The sequence below is a fragment of the Pempheris klunzingeri genome, chromosome 1 (assembly GCF_042242105.1).
Source record: "Pempheris klunzingeri isolate RE-2024b chromosome 1, fPemKlu1.hap1, whole genome shotgun sequence".
NCBI lineage: Eukaryota > Metazoa > Chordata > Actinopteri > Acropomatiformes > Pempheridae > Pempheris > Pempheris klunzingeri.
The window spans coordinates 16,758,607-16,774,986 of record NC_092012.1 but is presented as its reverse complement, the minus strand read 5'-3'; the positions used below and the strand labels follow the sequence as shown (position 1 = coordinate 16,774,986).

At 43.1% G+C, this 16,380-nt stretch overlaps 2 protein-coding genes across 3 annotated transcripts in view; one reads left to right on the top strand and one right to left on the bottom strand.

The window, feature by feature from the left end:
• Positions 1-16,380, top strand: part of LOC139225377 (lysosomal protective protein) — a 124,002-nt gene that overhangs the window by 86,423 nt on the left and 21,199 nt on the right. The gene's annotated exons all lie outside the window — the stretch shown is intronic.
• LOC139202650 (stereocilin) lies at positions 779-14,927 on the bottom strand. The gene is made up of 29 exons (XM_070832197.1): positions 14,828-14,927; positions 13,588-14,721; positions 13,009-13,033; positions 12,333-12,900; positions 11,338-12,225; positions 11,165-11,227; positions 10,954-11,079; positions 10,527-10,693; positions 10,255-10,441; positions 9,833-9,948; positions 9,455-9,587; positions 9,137-9,319; positions 8,803-8,841; positions 8,546-8,722; positions 8,131-8,280; positions 7,051-7,109; positions 6,784-6,907; positions 6,553-6,635; positions 6,334-6,469; positions 5,638-5,840; positions 4,335-4,425; positions 4,048-4,219; positions 3,661-3,830; positions 3,315-3,470; positions 3,044-3,186; positions 2,494-2,642; positions 2,170-2,267; positions 1,023-1,170; positions 779-867 (listed from the first exon to the last, which is right to left on the bottom strand). Exons 1-29 carry the CDS (start codon positions 14,925-14,927, stop codon positions 779-781), a joined length of 5,877 nt encoding a protein of 1,958 aa, XP_070688298.1.

Sequence of the window (16,380 nt, the reverse complement as noted above, 5' to 3'; positions counted from 1 at the left end):
TAAATGCATGTACCAAACTCAAGTAACGAAGAGTACCAGCATCTGGAGGGATTATTGAATCCTCAGAGATACAGTCAGTAAATCATGTTGACATATAATTTTAGTTCTTACATCTCTCACGTCAACAGATACATAAATACTATTCCAGTATTGTACTTTTAAATATACCACACATGATAGAATCTCTCAGACAAGTTTATATGCAGTAAAACATACAGGAAGTATAAAAGGTGCTACCAGAGGGGACAGGTATTGTACTCAGCAGAGATTCCTAGCAAATCCGCAGCATTTTTTAAATTAAATGAGCAGACTAGGTCCTATAGAAGGAAGTCAGCTTCCATAGAGGTTACAGGGTTTGATGGCTGGCAGGTTACTGAGTCAACAGCAGCTGTGAATAAATGGGGGAATGACTTCAAAGCTCTTTTATAGACGCCAGTGTCTGCAGTTTAAGGAGAAGATATTTGAATGTTATGTTACCCAATACAATATCATAACATGTTTGTTGGCAGGAGCACACATCGTGGAAGGTCCCTCTCCTTTTTCAAACAAGCATTAATCATCATGTTGACTGATGATTGATGATGCATACATTTGTTTACATATCGTCACACTGATAGCTCACATAAAAGTGAAACGTGCAAAAGAGCACAATCAAGACCAATGTCAAGCAAAGGACCAACACACACTCAAGGAGCAGTTCAAAGTATTTATTTGAAGTACAAATATGATGATAACAAGGGAGGTCAAGGGACAATTAAACTCGTTCCAGCATTCTAAATTAAGTTAGTTGCCATAACAGGAAGCACAGAGCCAGTGAGTGTGCAGTGAAGCTGTGTGCGTTCAGGTCTGCTGGAGCCGAATTTCTTCCTGTGGAAGCACACAAGCAGAGCATTCATCAACACCGTATAAACACGACATAAAAATCACATTGGTTAGTGGAAACAAGCGTTACCACATAGCAGACTCGTTATGAAGGAGGTCCTTAAGGGGACATTTTATCACCCTGTTTTTTTTTTTCTCACCTCTCAGCTCCAGCAGGACGTCTCCTTCATATCGAGCTAGTCCGACAGCGTGCCTCTGCTCGGTGTCCAGCTCTGCCCACTGCTCCTCAGTGACAGCCCACGCCTGCTCCACGCTCAGCCACGACAGCTGAACTGCACTGAACACCACCTGTGAGACACACATCCAGCACAAATACTAAGTCACCCCTGCAGGACTCTATGAGAGGAGGCACTCTGTGTGAAAAAACAATATCCTTCAGTCACACATATAGACAACTTTTGTTTCTTTTGTCTCTTTATGAAAGTTGAGTGCAGTTTTCCTGTCACAGAGCATGATATATAGTCTAAACATCCAACACACACAGTGCACTTACAATATGTACCATGCACAGCCCATATCCCTCCTCATAAATGAAATGATAAATTCTACACGTCCATACTGCAGGTCTTTGTCATCACATTCGCTTTATCATATCATATGGTATCATATTGTTTGCAGACATGAGCTGCTTTCCCCATTTTTAATACTTTTTAGGAGGCTTATCTACTTTCTGTATTTTCCAATTCATTTATCTGTTTTAATGAGGCACTGTGTTTGCTTTGCATTGTCAAGTTTCATTAAGAGTTAAGTAATTTTTCATTTACAGACAAAAGTCAATTCTTCATACAGCATGACAAAGACCTGATTTATGTTTTTCTTTTCTTTTCTTTTGAATAACATTCAAAACTACTATAAGAAATATATGTGTCTTATACCCATAATTATGGGGGAAAATATCTAAAATATGGTAGCTACATCTAAAAATGCCAAGTTTGAAAAGAAGTGATGATTTTCAGGAAAAGAAAGTTGTAATTTTAAGTGAATTTTATGATAAAAAAAATTGACATAGGCCTTGTGTAAGCACAGGTGTTGCAACTGACATTAACAATGGCTCTCATGTATTCCATTGTCCCTGTAAGCCATGACGATATAACAGTGACAACACCAGGACCAAGAAACTGAACCAGCTAAATGGAATTCAGCCATTATTCATTTCTTATTTCCAACTTTGCTTTTCTTACTGTAACATGTCAAATTGAGGTCTACAAAAAAGATCAATACTGAAGCTAAACGTTGTTCTATAGATTATCCTGAATAAATAGTGCTAACATCATGGGTGCCACTCACTGCCATCTTTTTTGGGGACATCATGGCAATGGCTTTGGGAGTGATTCCCTCCATCTGTTCTTGTACCAGAGCTGACAGCACCATGTCCTCCAAGCCCACTGGACAGAGACACAAACACTGTAGTCAGATAATTAATGTTTCTCATATCAAATCACAGGAAGAGTTTTCTTAAACTTTTATACCCTCAGGGACATTTTCGATTGTACCTATCCATCCAAGAGCTGGCATTTCCCCCTCCCAGCCACCTCCCTCTTTGGAAAAACTACTGAAAAGACTTGATCACAAAAAAGTTTATTCCTCAAGGGACATCATGTTCTACTGTACCTGCCAATGTCCCAATTTCAGTGAAAACGTCTGGTCCCCAAGCGCTGACTGGACCAAAGGCCTCAGGTCTGGACAAACGGCTTGTCAACACCTCCATCTGTTGTTCTGTGCATGGCAGCGACGTCTCCCGCAGGAACGTTACAGCCATACTGCAGTTTTTGAACAAAGATGCAGGACTGAATCCTCCTCTGAGGGTTTGCAAAATGTTTTTATGAGGTTTGTGATGCTGAGAAATGTGCATCAGCCACCTGGTAGTTAACATCTGTTAGTATGTGAATGTGGAATCAATTAATTACTGTCTGAAACCACAGGAAAGCAATTCTGTTTTGGCACTGGCAGCATTCATCAATGTTGTGTTGTAGCTAACTACTGCTATGTATGCGCACAATTTATTTAGTGTCTTGTATACAGATTAGCAGGATTGTCATTTGTCCTCCTTAGACTACATAAATCCAAAAGTGTGAGCTTTCTCTTCAAGCTTTTCCAACTATTGTTAAGAGTTGTTGTGCTTGAGGAAGTTGGATAAATACACACGAGGTATCTGACTGACCTGAGGTTGTAGGGGCTCAGCCTTTTGATCTCTGAGGGATACAGACCACAGATCAGATGACCAAATGTTGCCAGATCGACGGCTGTTAACTGCTCAGCTTTCAGTTTGCATCTCCGCATCACACCGGAAATCACTGCTCTCATCTGAGAAGAACAAATAGAAACATTTAACACACACACACACACACACACTAATGGATATGTTAAAAGTCTCCTGGATGGGATTCTTCCTTTTTTTTGACGTTTTGCAATTAAAGTGAAACATTTTTCACCTTTTTAGGGCTCCACTCTGTCAGTGTGCCCAGATGTGCCAACACTCCCAGATCGGTGAGATTGGCGTCGTGAAGCTCTCTTTCTCCCATCTCAGTCACCAGTGAGCCCAGAGCCAGCACCTGATCTGCTCTCAGCTCTCTCACTGGACCGAAGGACTGGAGTGAAAGAAGAAGTAGAGCGTGTTTCAGCCACAGATTATGTTGACGCTAAATCACTGCTCATGTTTTACTCAGCTGTCTCTCAGAGTCGGACACTATCAGGCAGGATGTGACTGCTTGTCCATACAAAAACAGGAATTCAGAGAAAATATATATTACCTGAGACTTCCTGCAGAGTTGTACTGACCTGCCTCAGTTTTACCCACGCTGCTCGGCGCTGCTCAGAACTCAATGACGCATCCTGTGCGAAAACTTCAACACACTGTTTCAGGTCCTGCTGTGACATACGGCTGAGCTGAGTGGATGTCCACGCTGAAGGAAACGTCCCTCTGATGTCCGCACAGCTTGGAACTGGCACTGCTCGGAAAGACAACAGCAAATTCAGTGCACTGATTGGAATAAAACGTACACAGAGAAACACTGCACAGCTCATACTGACACTTTTCTACTGTGGAAGTCAAGAGTGGAGTGGTGCACTAATAACCGAGACAGCTAGATTACAGCTATTTTTCCTGTAGTTAAAATGCATGAGACAGACAACAGCACTAAAAGTTAAAGGAAATATTTATCGAACCTTTTGCCCTCCTGCTCCGCGCCTTGACAATCCCTCGGATGAGACCCTGAGTCTGCTGTCTCAGACGATTCTGGTCCACACACTGAGTAACACACACTCCACCCAGCACAGTGTCCTCCCAGTGTCTTTGACCCACCAGGACCTGCTCCACTGTGTCTTTATTCAACACTGCCTGTGCAGGGAAAACACATTTCACACATTAATGCGTGTCATAGCATGTCACAGAAAACCAGCGAAAGTCCACAGAACTGAATAGTTTGCGTGGGTTGATGATTTGGGGTGCTTACTAGAGGGATGGAGTTAATCTGCTTGGCTGAGAGAGAAAACACCAGCCGGCCCAAATGTTCCACATCCTCAACTTGCCATTTGGATGGCTCCCTGGCAAACAAGTACAACAAGAGTACAATGCTTTAATTACTGTTATTTGATGTATTTTAGGCTGCATGCAAAGAAGTACTACATTTATTCTGATACTCTACGCTGAACAGGTCTGGAAGGTGTTTTGTGTTCAACCACTTATAAATCATTACCTTCCATAGGAATCAAATGTATATGCTATACATGAACTATTGTGTGAATTTCTTGCCATGATATGTATGGCTTGTATGGCTCTCCATCTGTCGGTCAGTCCACCCGTTTGGTCCAAAATGGAAACATCTCAGCAACTATTGGATCACTTCCCATGAAGTTTTGCATAGACATTTCAGAGGATAATTCCTGATGACTTTGGTCATGACCTGACTTTTTCTCCAACACCACAAAGAGGTTCACATTTGTGGCACCGAGTGAAAATATCTCAACAACTGTTGGGTGGATTTCAATGAAATATGGTACAGACGTTCATGTTCCCCTACGGGTGGACTGTAGCAACTTGATATCTTCACCAAGTTTTAAAAAAAACAACTTTTTTTATACTAAAGTCAGAATATAAAACTGTTGGTTGTTTGATTTATGACTGAACTAACTAACTGATTGCATTCCCATCAGCCTCAGCTATACTTTGTGCTAATTAGCAAATGTTGGCAAAGAGACTTTAGACGTTGAACATGGTAAAGATAACGTTTACTTACTTTACTTAACTTAGCATGTTAGCATTGTCACTGAGAGCATGTCAGTATGCTGACGTTAGCATTTAGCTCAAACCATTGCTGTTCTGGTACAACCTGACAGAGCCACTAACAAAGCTTCTCTTATCCCTGTCACCTGATAGTACGTCATTATATGTTGGCTGTTCAGAAAATCTTTCAAAGAATAAACTTTTTAAAAAAAAGATATATTTATTGCTGTATTTTGAAATGTATGATTACATTTTTTTTACATGCCATGATTTGGAGATTCCTGTTTCAGTTTAATTGAGTTAAATCATTTTAAGATAAGATAAATGAAAAACAATAGCTGGCATTAAAATGTCTTATTCTTTGCGTCTTTTTTAATATCAAAATAGATGACTTTTCAAATGCTTCTCTAATATCCAGTCATTGTTGCTTGTGTGTGTAGCCGATGAATATCTTTTTTAAAATAACGATGAATGAAAACAACCTCTCGAAGTGAAATTTACCCAGGTGAACAAGTACATGTGTGCTCCTTTACCCGAGCAGGTCTTTCTGAGTGAGCAGAACACTGATGTCTCTCAGAGCCTCTTTAGGGAGGCAGAAACTTCTCATCTCCTCCAGCCGCAGAGCCAGAGCTCCTCTGTCCACCAGAGCCAGACTGTCTCGGTCCAAGAAAGGTAGTAAAGGCCCCAGGACGTCCAGAGTGGTGCCGTCAATCTCCCCCTCCGCCTGAGAGGAGCCCTGCAGAGCACCAAGTACAGTCAGTGGGCCTGGATTACAGGGATTTCACAGTGATATGACTTCACTTGTGAGAAAAGCTTTTGAGAGGATGAGGCAGGTCATGGTGTGAATTTTTTTTTCCGTCTGTTTCTCTCATTGTATGGGTGTATGTGTAAAAGCCTGAGGCAACAAATGTAGTTTGCTCTTTCTGCCCCATTAACGCGTTAATAGAAATCAAATACTTGACTCCCCATCGATGATGCAAGCCCTGATTTAATTTAACCTGAAATAGCATCTGGGAGTTCCAGTTTGTTCTGATTGCTCATGGTGCCACTTTATCATTTTAATTACTGAAGTTAATTGAAGATTTCTATTTTAACTTGAAGCAATTAGTCACCCGCAAGAGTTTAACACACATTTCTATCTAAAACATACAGGAATGTGTCAACTCCTGCACACCATGCAAGGATATGCAGTGAATGCAGCATTTGTGTGTTTCATGTTGGGGTTTTACCAGCTCAGTTACGGCTTTCTCTGCTAAATTCATCTGCTTGTAATGTGGCAGTCTGAGGAAATCATCAAAGTGTGACTGAATATGGTCCAGAATGGCTCTGAAGGATGCATTAGAGAGGTTCTCTATCATCGTCACTCTGGAAAAGAACACAGCAGAGGCATACAGTAGTCATCTTTGGATGAACTGTGAAATATTTGTGTTCAATAATGAGATACTTACGGTAATGTTGCAGCAAAGCCAGGGCTCAAAGCACTGAGGTTGAGTTTGGGTTGTTTCCTAAGTTCGTCTACAATACATTTTCGCTGGTAACACAGCCAAAACACATCTGAACTTGTTAGAATTAAACATGATGCTCAGAAAAAATGACATCTACAAACAAATGAACTTTGTGGCTGTGTATCACAGACTGTGATCAAGAGTGTGAAAGGTGCTCACGCATTTGTTCCTCACCAGAGCAGGTCTCATGCCTCCAGACAGCTCACTAACAAACTGAAGCAGCTCATCAAAATCTGTATTATTTCTCCAAAGCTTCAAAAACTCACAACTCACACCACCGCTAATATCACCCAGATCCCTACAAGTAAAAGAGAGGTCACCGATTAAATAATTAATTGAGTATGTGCATCCGTTTTTGAGTTTTTATTCCATTTGCAGATAACATGACTTAATGATTGAAATCATAGATCTTAACATTATGGTGCAATACACCCAACTTACCTCACCATCTGGCTGGTAATGTTTTTAAATTCGTGGATCTTTTTGAATAAAAGTTGAGCCTGTCCAGACAAATTAAATATCAGTCAGCATTTTCAATTTAATCAAACAAGTTAAATTCAATGACTTAAAATGCCAACCATTGTGGTTTTTGGCATGTTTTGAGCAAATCATGTAGGTTTAAGGTAAATGTTAGTTGTTTTCCATACAGGCAGCTGCAACCAATGGTTTCCTATAAACCTGATAAATGTACTCAAGTACTCATTGTAGTTGGAGTGTGTTACATTAAAGTTTTATCTTTATTAAAATATATTGTTATAGTTTTATCTCTTCAAACTTTTTCTAAGTTTTCTTTTAAAAGCAGTTCCGCTCCAGCTAAACAGTGAAAAATGATCACTGGACCTGGACTGCAATGCTGGTGGTACGTCACTGATGTGACTGTAGCACATTACATACACAGGTTGAACATAAAATCAGTCTGATAACTGTGGAATTGATTGATATCAGGAACAAATGGGGCATGTTGCTTAAAATCAAACAAACACATGGATTTAGAGTTAAATTACAATTTCATAAAATAGCCACAAACTGACTATAAATGGGTTTTAATACATTTTTGATCACACAAATAACACGGGGAATTGAAACACTAACTTCAGGGTTATTCAAATATAATATTTTAGGTTTAATATTCAGTGTCAAAATTTATTTCAGTGCAGCTACTAGCTGAAAAGGGCAATCATTCTTGATTTGACTCTGGTCTTATTAGGCCGAGAACAGGGAGTGAAATACACTCTTGGCTGTGACAAAATCCTTTTAAGGTGGCCATTATTAATTTATGCTACACTCCTCCACACCATTGTACTACATCCAAACTAATTAGCTTGATGGCGGCTGATGCGTATGGAGTATTAATATCCTGAAAGGCTCATCTGAAGCATACCCAATGAGTTGCAGATTAATGGAAGCGAAAACTGAAGCTGGTAACATTTTCTTCTTTAGTCAGAGAACTGGCAACCTATTGTTGTCATATGAATGCAGCGTTAAACAGCACACAAAGGTAGATTAAAATAAAACGTGCACCTGCTGTGGCGTCCAGTGTATGTCTCTGTACACACTGATATTTGCCAGGATTGTGTCTCCATTTATGGTTTCTGTCAGCTTCCTCAGAGGGACAAGTGGTGACAGACAGTTTACCTGCTGAGTGATGTTCTGCACGTCTCTGTGTCGGGCCTGGTGATACACAGCAACAACAAAACATTGTAAATTTAAACCTAGAAGACTTTAAAGGCACTTTGGAAAACACAAAGCAGCTTTCACACACATGGATCAAATGAACAGTTTCTGGAAACCCAAGAGCCAGAGCGAACAGTTTTATACAGCCTGTAAGAACAAAACAGATGGTGATGTTGAATCATAATCTGAGTCACAGTAAATTCCAAGAAGGGATTAAAAAGATAGGAAAAGTTAGTGATGTACTAAAGATAGCTGATAATACCTCCTGCACTGCATTGTATAGCATGGCTCTATGGGCAGGCTTAAGCTCAGTTAACAGCGTTCTCCAGCACCGGCAGTGGGCAGCCTCACTGATCCTTGGCCACTGGAGGTCTCTCAGCACAGCAGGGGACAGACCAGAATATAACGGCTTCAGCCTGCACAGTCTTTCCACAGTGAGCTGGCAGGGTGAGAGAAACACAGCAGTGAAAGTGCAGTTGGCTGAAATTCTGCAAAAATATTTTGAAAATGTCTACTTACAGTGGTGTCCTTTGAAATCTTGGATAACATTTGAAAAGCCTGAGGAAAGTAATAAAAAGTTAACAAGCGCTCACATTTTTATGGCAGTTCAGTATTTTTGGTAGAGGTCACATATTTCATTGATGTTCTTCCTCTTCTCCCTCTCAAATTTTAAGCTAATTAATTGTGGATCTACAGTAATGACAAAAACCCCTACAGTATATATTAAAACACAGCTAGCTTTTCTTTTCTTTGAGAAGGGGTGATGCATCATGGTTTCATGCATCTTAGAGAGAAGACTAATTTCTAATTCTAAAAGAAGTAACATGAAAAGAAAAACAAATTCCCTGCTGACCTGCGCTGGGGAATATCTGTGTAATCCTGGTTGTGAGAGGATTTCTAGGAGTTGTTTTGAGGGGAGTGACAGCAAGAAGGAGGCTCCTAACTGATGTAAGAGACCGCTGAGGGCAGACAGCTCTGGGCGAGCCATGCTGCTGACGTTCAGGTTCTGTACAGCTGGTATCAACCAAGAGGACAGCTGTCCATGAGACACGGTTCAACAGAGTTAGTCAGGCACTGACTGGAACAACATGAAAAAAAAGTAATTGGATTGGATGTAAGTGGTTTGAAGAATATTCTTTTTGTAGTGCACTAAGGAGCCTGCGCTGCTTACCCTGCCGCTTGCACTGATGAAGCCCTTAGACATGCACTGAGCCAGCTGCTGCCAGAGAGCCAAGGACACAGCTGAGTCCTGGAGAAATGATCCCAGGTCCACTGGATCCAGGTAACATGCAAGGACTCCTAACCTGCAAAAAGACATCATCTGTCACTTTTCTTGCCTTTATTGTATAGCAGATTGAATAGAGTCAGACAGGGAATGGGGAGAGAGAGAGAGCTGGTGTACTTTTACATACCTGGTATAGCAACACATTCCACAACCTACTTAATCTATGACCACACTCATGGATGACAATAACTCCTAAGTCAAGTATGTCGTCAGATGTTCTTCATCATAAGATAGATAAACATACATCAAGTGTCTAGGTCCCACCTCTGTATGTTATCACTGGTCAGATTCTTCTTCTTGCTGAAGAGGGTCCTGAGCACATGGCGCCCCCTTACACCATCCAGACTACTGTTGCCTAGCAACTCTACCAGAGGAGTAAGCTACAAGACACAAAAGTTGAAATGTTAAAAATTAGCTAGAAAAAAAATTCACCACCTTTAAACATATTAGTGACAAATTAAAGGAATAAACAATCTTTATAAGGTTGTGTAAAATCAAAAGGGTTTAATTGAGATCTTAAGATTCACTATTTTTGAATATTCCCAAAACAACTCTGTTTTCCCTTTAATTTAGCATCTGTAGGAGCCCAAATGGCTTTACCATCCATCCAACCATGTCAGAGATGATCAGCATCTGTGAAAGAGATATGTAAAGTTATGTCATTTTTAAACTAGCAAATTAGTTACCTGTTGTGAAGTCAGCTGCTGAAAATGACTGACTGGGAGGTAAGGCAGAAGTGGGAGGATGGAACTGAGAAAGTACGGTGGCCACGTAGGGACATCGCCCACCGCAGTGGACTGCAGGAGTCTTTTTACAAAAGCCTTCTTCTGCAGCGACTTCATCCCTGAGCTGTGGTCACGAATGGCTGTCAACCTAAAGAGCAACACAGACGGTGATAGCATCAGGACAGTAAGGTATTTCAAATGAAATGCAATCGTTATGTGGGTCAGTAACTCACACGCTGTCGTTGACTATCAGGGAGGCTGGGAAGCTCATGATGTCAGACACAGACATGAAGGGAATGAACTGAGACAGGTCCACAAACAATTCTGGGGTCACTCGGGGGAACTTATGGATGAAAGCAGCGGTCATTGTCTCCATGGCCTGCAACTCTTTTTGAGAGGCCTGACAGAGAAAACAAAAGAGTAGGACAGGAACTGATGTGAATTCAATTTGGCCCTCTTTAACTATGCATGGGCTATGACATAGATTCACACAAAACACATACAGCACATGAGAGTGCAACAGAACACAACTGTAGTCGATACAGCTGTACATTGTTACAAGGGATGAGGACTTTTACCTGCACAGTTAGCTTAATAAAAAGTGTCACTGAGAGTACATTCAGTCTTCAGTATCAGTTCAGGGGGAGTTTAAGGACAAACCTGGTCAGTTTCAACTTGTAGCTGGTCCCAAGTTTGATGCATGTGGGAGATAAATCTCTTAACAGCATCTTTTTCAGCAGACATCACAAGAGTGCGAATGCTGTCTCTTGGCATCTGGAGGTACTCCTGGTGAGAAAAAAAACACTCTCCTTATTATAAAGTTCATCTGCTGTGAGAGGTTGACTGTGAATGTTGCTGTACAGGCCAATACCTGCAGGAGAACCCTGAGAGCGGATGAGTTGTCGTCCTGCTGGATGAGGTCCCACAAGACGGGCTGATGTAACAGCAGAAACAAGTTATTCACTCTTTGCTGTGTGTGCGTGTGTGTGTGTGTGTGTGTGTGTGTGTGTGTGTGTGTGTGACTGTGTCAGTCATCTGTCTTACACTGAAGCAGCTCAGCAGGTCCTCTTTGAGGCTGGCGTTCCGCTCCCTACGGAGGAAGACTCCCACTGTATTAAGGACGCTCGTGGAGGCTTCTGGCTGCAGTGCGGCCCATGAGCTGTTGTCAAGGAGACTAGAGAGGAGGATGGCCTGACCCAAACCTTGTCTCGCCTCTCTTTCACCCTCGTCCAGACCCGAAGAGAGGCCCACCATGAAGTCCAGGACTCGCAAGACATATCCCAGTGCCAGTAAAAACCCTTCCCGATCCCCTCCCTCCACCTCACATACACTCAGCTTGTGGAGAACGTCCACCAGCATTGGAGCCGGGTCCAGACACAGCTGCGATGTGTCAAACTCATACTGCGCTGGGAGCATGTCAAAAAACCTCTGCAGGAAGCACTTCCTGTCCTCCAGCTCTGCCTGAAGATCAGCGCAGAAATCACCAAACTCAGGCACTGATCTGAACAGCTGACTATAGACTGTAGCATTTAGACAAATGTACTCTTTAAAACCACTTGTCTGCTCACAGAGCTCCAGGAGGGTGGCATTGGTGAAATGCTGCACAGCCCACTCCCTATACTGGCAAGTCTCCTCAATGGTGTAAACATGGGAGAAGTTATGGATTTTGGAGCAGTACGCTGCGGCCCAGCTGCCCTCTGGCAAGGGTTGATGTGAGTCAGAGGACTCTCTCCCGCACAGAGCTGAGATCAAGACGGAGTTGTTGGGCAGGAAGCAGTGTCTGAAACCCTGAGCACTGAGCAACCTGTTGCCCAATTGGGCCAGACAGGTCTCGTCCAGTCCTTGACTTTCTATCACCTCACCGGACAGCTGCACACACAGGTCGTCTATAATTGTCTGGTTAAAAAAATGGTAATCCTTTGCCAGTGCGGCCTGCAAATGTTAAAGTAGAATAAGTAACAGTGAATTAAAAAAACAAGCAATGCGCATTATGAAAACATAACAAATCCAAAGATATTTAGCAAAAAGCAGTCCATTACCTGTTGTGCTCTCTGCAGCCAGAAAGAGGTGTTGGCACACACCGTGTTGTTGAATTCATGGGCGAAGAACTCACTGCAGACATGGACCCAGAGGAAGTCCTCCTCAGCAGCAGACAGGTACCAAGCTGCATCAGAACATGTGGCGTGCAGGTCGAGCCCCATCTGGGCCGCTGCGGGATTAACTGACCCGTTCTCCCCTTCAAACAGTTTACAATAGAGGAACACAGTGAAGTTGGAGACGCCTGTCAAGCCTGGGATGGATTCATTACACGCTGCCTCCAGGATTTCTATAGAGGTGGAGTACTCCATCTCTTTCTGCTGGTCGCTGCTCTCTCTCGGTCTCCCCTTTGGTGGCTGGTTGAAGTGGAAGCGATGAGGTGAGAGTTCAGGAAGGCGTTTTGGTTTGGAGATTGTTCGTGAAGAGGGGGCTGTTTTTGATTGGGGCTGCTGGGATCTTAGTTCATCTCCTTCAGAGGAGGGGCAGGACAGGAATGGGAGTGAGTTTGGAAGACCCTGGGACTTAACGCCCAAAGCCTGAGTGTTCCACGTCACATTATGTCTTATCCCCCTACACATGCATGGACAGAATAAGAGTCGTACATGAATATGTGACAATTTACTGCCAAATATGTGGACTGCAGAGATACCGTGAGTCACATCTGAAAAAATATCTTACCATAAGATCAGTTGTCTCAGGTCACCTTCGAAAAGGCAAATGAAAAACAAACGTTAACAGAAAATCAAAGTGAAAGAGTGGTGGAAAAAGCTCCTGGGAGCTCCTGCAGTACACGACTATGCCTGATGTAACAGTGCAGCTCATCTAACCAAGATATAATGTTACTGACATCAATGAGAGGATAAAGAGATTAGCTGGGCCAACAACAGATGCTTTCACCAGCCAGGATGATTTTAAAGCAGTGTCAGTCACTGTCACTGTCTCTCTTGTATCTTTCAGGTGAAACCAGGGCCAAACATATGAGGTTCTTAACAACTAACTATGTATGATTTACTTTTTTATTCATACTGCGTTTGAGTTTCCATGTTCTTTGATTAATAGCACACTTAGTAGTATCGTCGCTTTTCTCAGAATCATTCTCTGGAGCGAAGAGTGAATCCACACACAGCAGCATCTATATGAATGCATGTAACTTAAATATTTATTACACTGAATGATGATCTGTGGGATGAGTTAATGAGTTTTTATCTTTTGTGACTGCGTAAACAACCTCTGAGGCCAGCTGCTCCACATACTCACCAACTGAGCACCGGCCCTGAGTGCTGGACTGTGGCACGTCCACCAGGCTGCTGACATCATCGAGCAGTGCCATGGTAACTCGCGACACTTTTTTCCTCAGGTTACCGTAGACAGAACTACCCACCCTGTGCAGGATGCCTTGCCTCAGCCCATCCAAACTCTGCACCAGAGCTAGATTTTTCTGTGCCAAGTGACCACCTCGCTCTCCTCCACCTGAGCGTGATAGCGCCTGCAGCAGCAAACTTTGCATGGAGTCTGGATCATCCTCTGTGGCCATCCTGTCTTCCAGAGATGCATTTCCAGACAACCCATCATGACTCATGGCCTCAGGAGGCAAGCTGAAGGGCCTTAAACGTCCGTACACACTTGAGCCCCTACTGTGCTCAGCATCTTCCCCTGCTGGGTGTAAACTGACCACAGGCTTCCAGTTGCGTGTTTCTAGGAAACGCAGCAGCTGCTGGAGCCAGCTCACACTGAAGGTACAGTCACTACGGCCCTTTAGAGCACAGATGAAGCCCTGCAGGCCTGCACTGGCCTGGCCATAGGTCCCACTGACCAGAGCCTGAAGTGCAGCTTCCAGCACAGCACTCACTGTCCTCCAGTTCTGAGTTAAATAAGTCAAGAGGGGCTTCTGGGGCTGACGCTCTAATAGAGTGAGCAGACTCTGCAGCACCCCCAGCAGCCAGTCCCAGTGAGGGCTGCCCCTCAGGGACAAAAACCAGTCCTGCACTCTGACACTGGGTCGCGGTGGCACCCGGCCATTCCACTGGTTCAGTGCAGCAGTCCCTTCAGACTGGAGAAAGAAATGCAGGACCTTCTCCCACAGCTGCTCCTCATCGGACTCCACGGGTGCCTCCTCCAGCTCAGCACCCATCTCCTGGAGGTACAGAGAGATGTTGTAGAGGAAGCCAGAGAGACGGTGCCTGTCAATTGGCTTGTTTAAGGAAGGCAGGTTCTTATTGGGAAGTAGACCGAGTGTTTTTAGGCTCCCCATGATATTTCTCACCCAAGGGTGCACAGACTGGTCTTTGTTTGTTTCTGGAGGAGTTTTCTGGTGATTCCAGCCACTTCCTGTACTCCATTTTGAAATTATATCCTTTAGGATAGCATCTCTCTTGTCCTCTTTGCCACCTGCTGAAAATCCCATTAGAGACAGCTCATGCTATATCATGTAATAAACACGTGTAGTAATAAACATATAAATACTGTGTGCAGCTACATGCTTTGGTGGTGCACTCACCTGTCTTCTCAGGGGATCCTTGGCCCAGTAAAACAGCACAAACTACGACGCTTGCGAGCCTAAGAGCGGCCATCCCTGGCCCTTTATCTGCCATCCTCATGTCATGCCAACATGCACAGTGACACGGTGGCGTCACATCTTTTTCTTCAGCCTGTTTTTCATATTGATTTCACAATAGGTTTAAAAGGATGCTGCTTTTTTTTCATTTTCAGCAATGGAATGGACTCAAGGAGTAAAGTATCTCGGCGGAGAGGGGATATTAAACCTTAATGACTGGCTACCACATCACCTTACCACTTTCACCGCATGGTTACTAAAACACGTATTAATAATGTAGTTCACTTTTAACAACTATACGACTAAGTAGTAATGGTAGGTCCATATGTGATGCTGAAGTGCAAATTAAAGTTATCAGTATAAAGATAGATATTCAAATAAACAGTTAAATACACACTTCTGATAATTAAAGATATATAGCAAAGGATACATCTGATTTTTTGTAAAACATCAGTGGTAACACAATAATGAAAATTTGACAAAAGAAAATTCAGTACTCACCAACAGTTACATTCCAGTCATTTCTTTAAGTATCCTTTTAAGCCTTTGCCAGCATCTCTAATTCGGTGGTATCAACACACTCAGAGCTGACCTCTTTCTGAGTGCCACTCTCTGTTTCACCATCACTCCAACTTTCTCTACCTCTTCACTCTCCTGCACCCCTCCCACCTGTGTCCTCCACCTCTCTGTGTGCTTTTAACTGTTTGGGGCACTTTCTTGTTTTGTCTCTTGGGTTTAGGGCTGATGCAAGGCTTCATATTTCATGAGTTATCTTGTGATGCTACTTTTATGTTGGTTGGCTGTTTTTGCTTTGACAAAGTCGAGGAAAAAGTGTTGTGTGTTGTAAGGCTTAGGTGTAAATAATCCCTTAAAACAGGAATTGACTCTCAGTTCCTTAATTTACTGCTTGTATTTAGATGTATAACATGTTGTGCTCCCAGTTCAGTATTTTCGAGGCTAAGGGAAGGTCACAGCACTCAGCTAGGTGCTCAAACAAGGTGAAAATCTGGATCATGTTAATCACACCCAGGATATCTATCCCATTCTTTAACTGTCCTATGTCTCCCACTGACTGATTCCCTATTGAGTTGTCTCTCAGCTGGGACTCATCTCGTGACTCTGGGTTTGTTGGGGGTTTAGTCTTACCGACGGAGCCGGGCCAGGAGGACGGTGCAGGCTGTCACTGTTTAGACACATTTATCCCTCGGTCAGGCGGGCTCACAATTGAGCCCTGTGCAAGGGCACAGCAGCAGGCTCCCCAGAGTCAGACCACTGTCTGCAGGCCCTGAAACCTTAGAGGGCTGAGTGAAAGGACCACCCCCTCCCTCTACTTGCTTTAGCTGTATGATACTGTGGCCTGCACAGGGACAATAACTTCCTCCTGTATTATTGATACTGCAGGGAACAACGATCACTCAGTGAAGCAGAGCTCGATTCACCACAGGAATATTCAATGAGAAACTGGATCCACCCCATACTTTTCTCCTCTCTCTGCT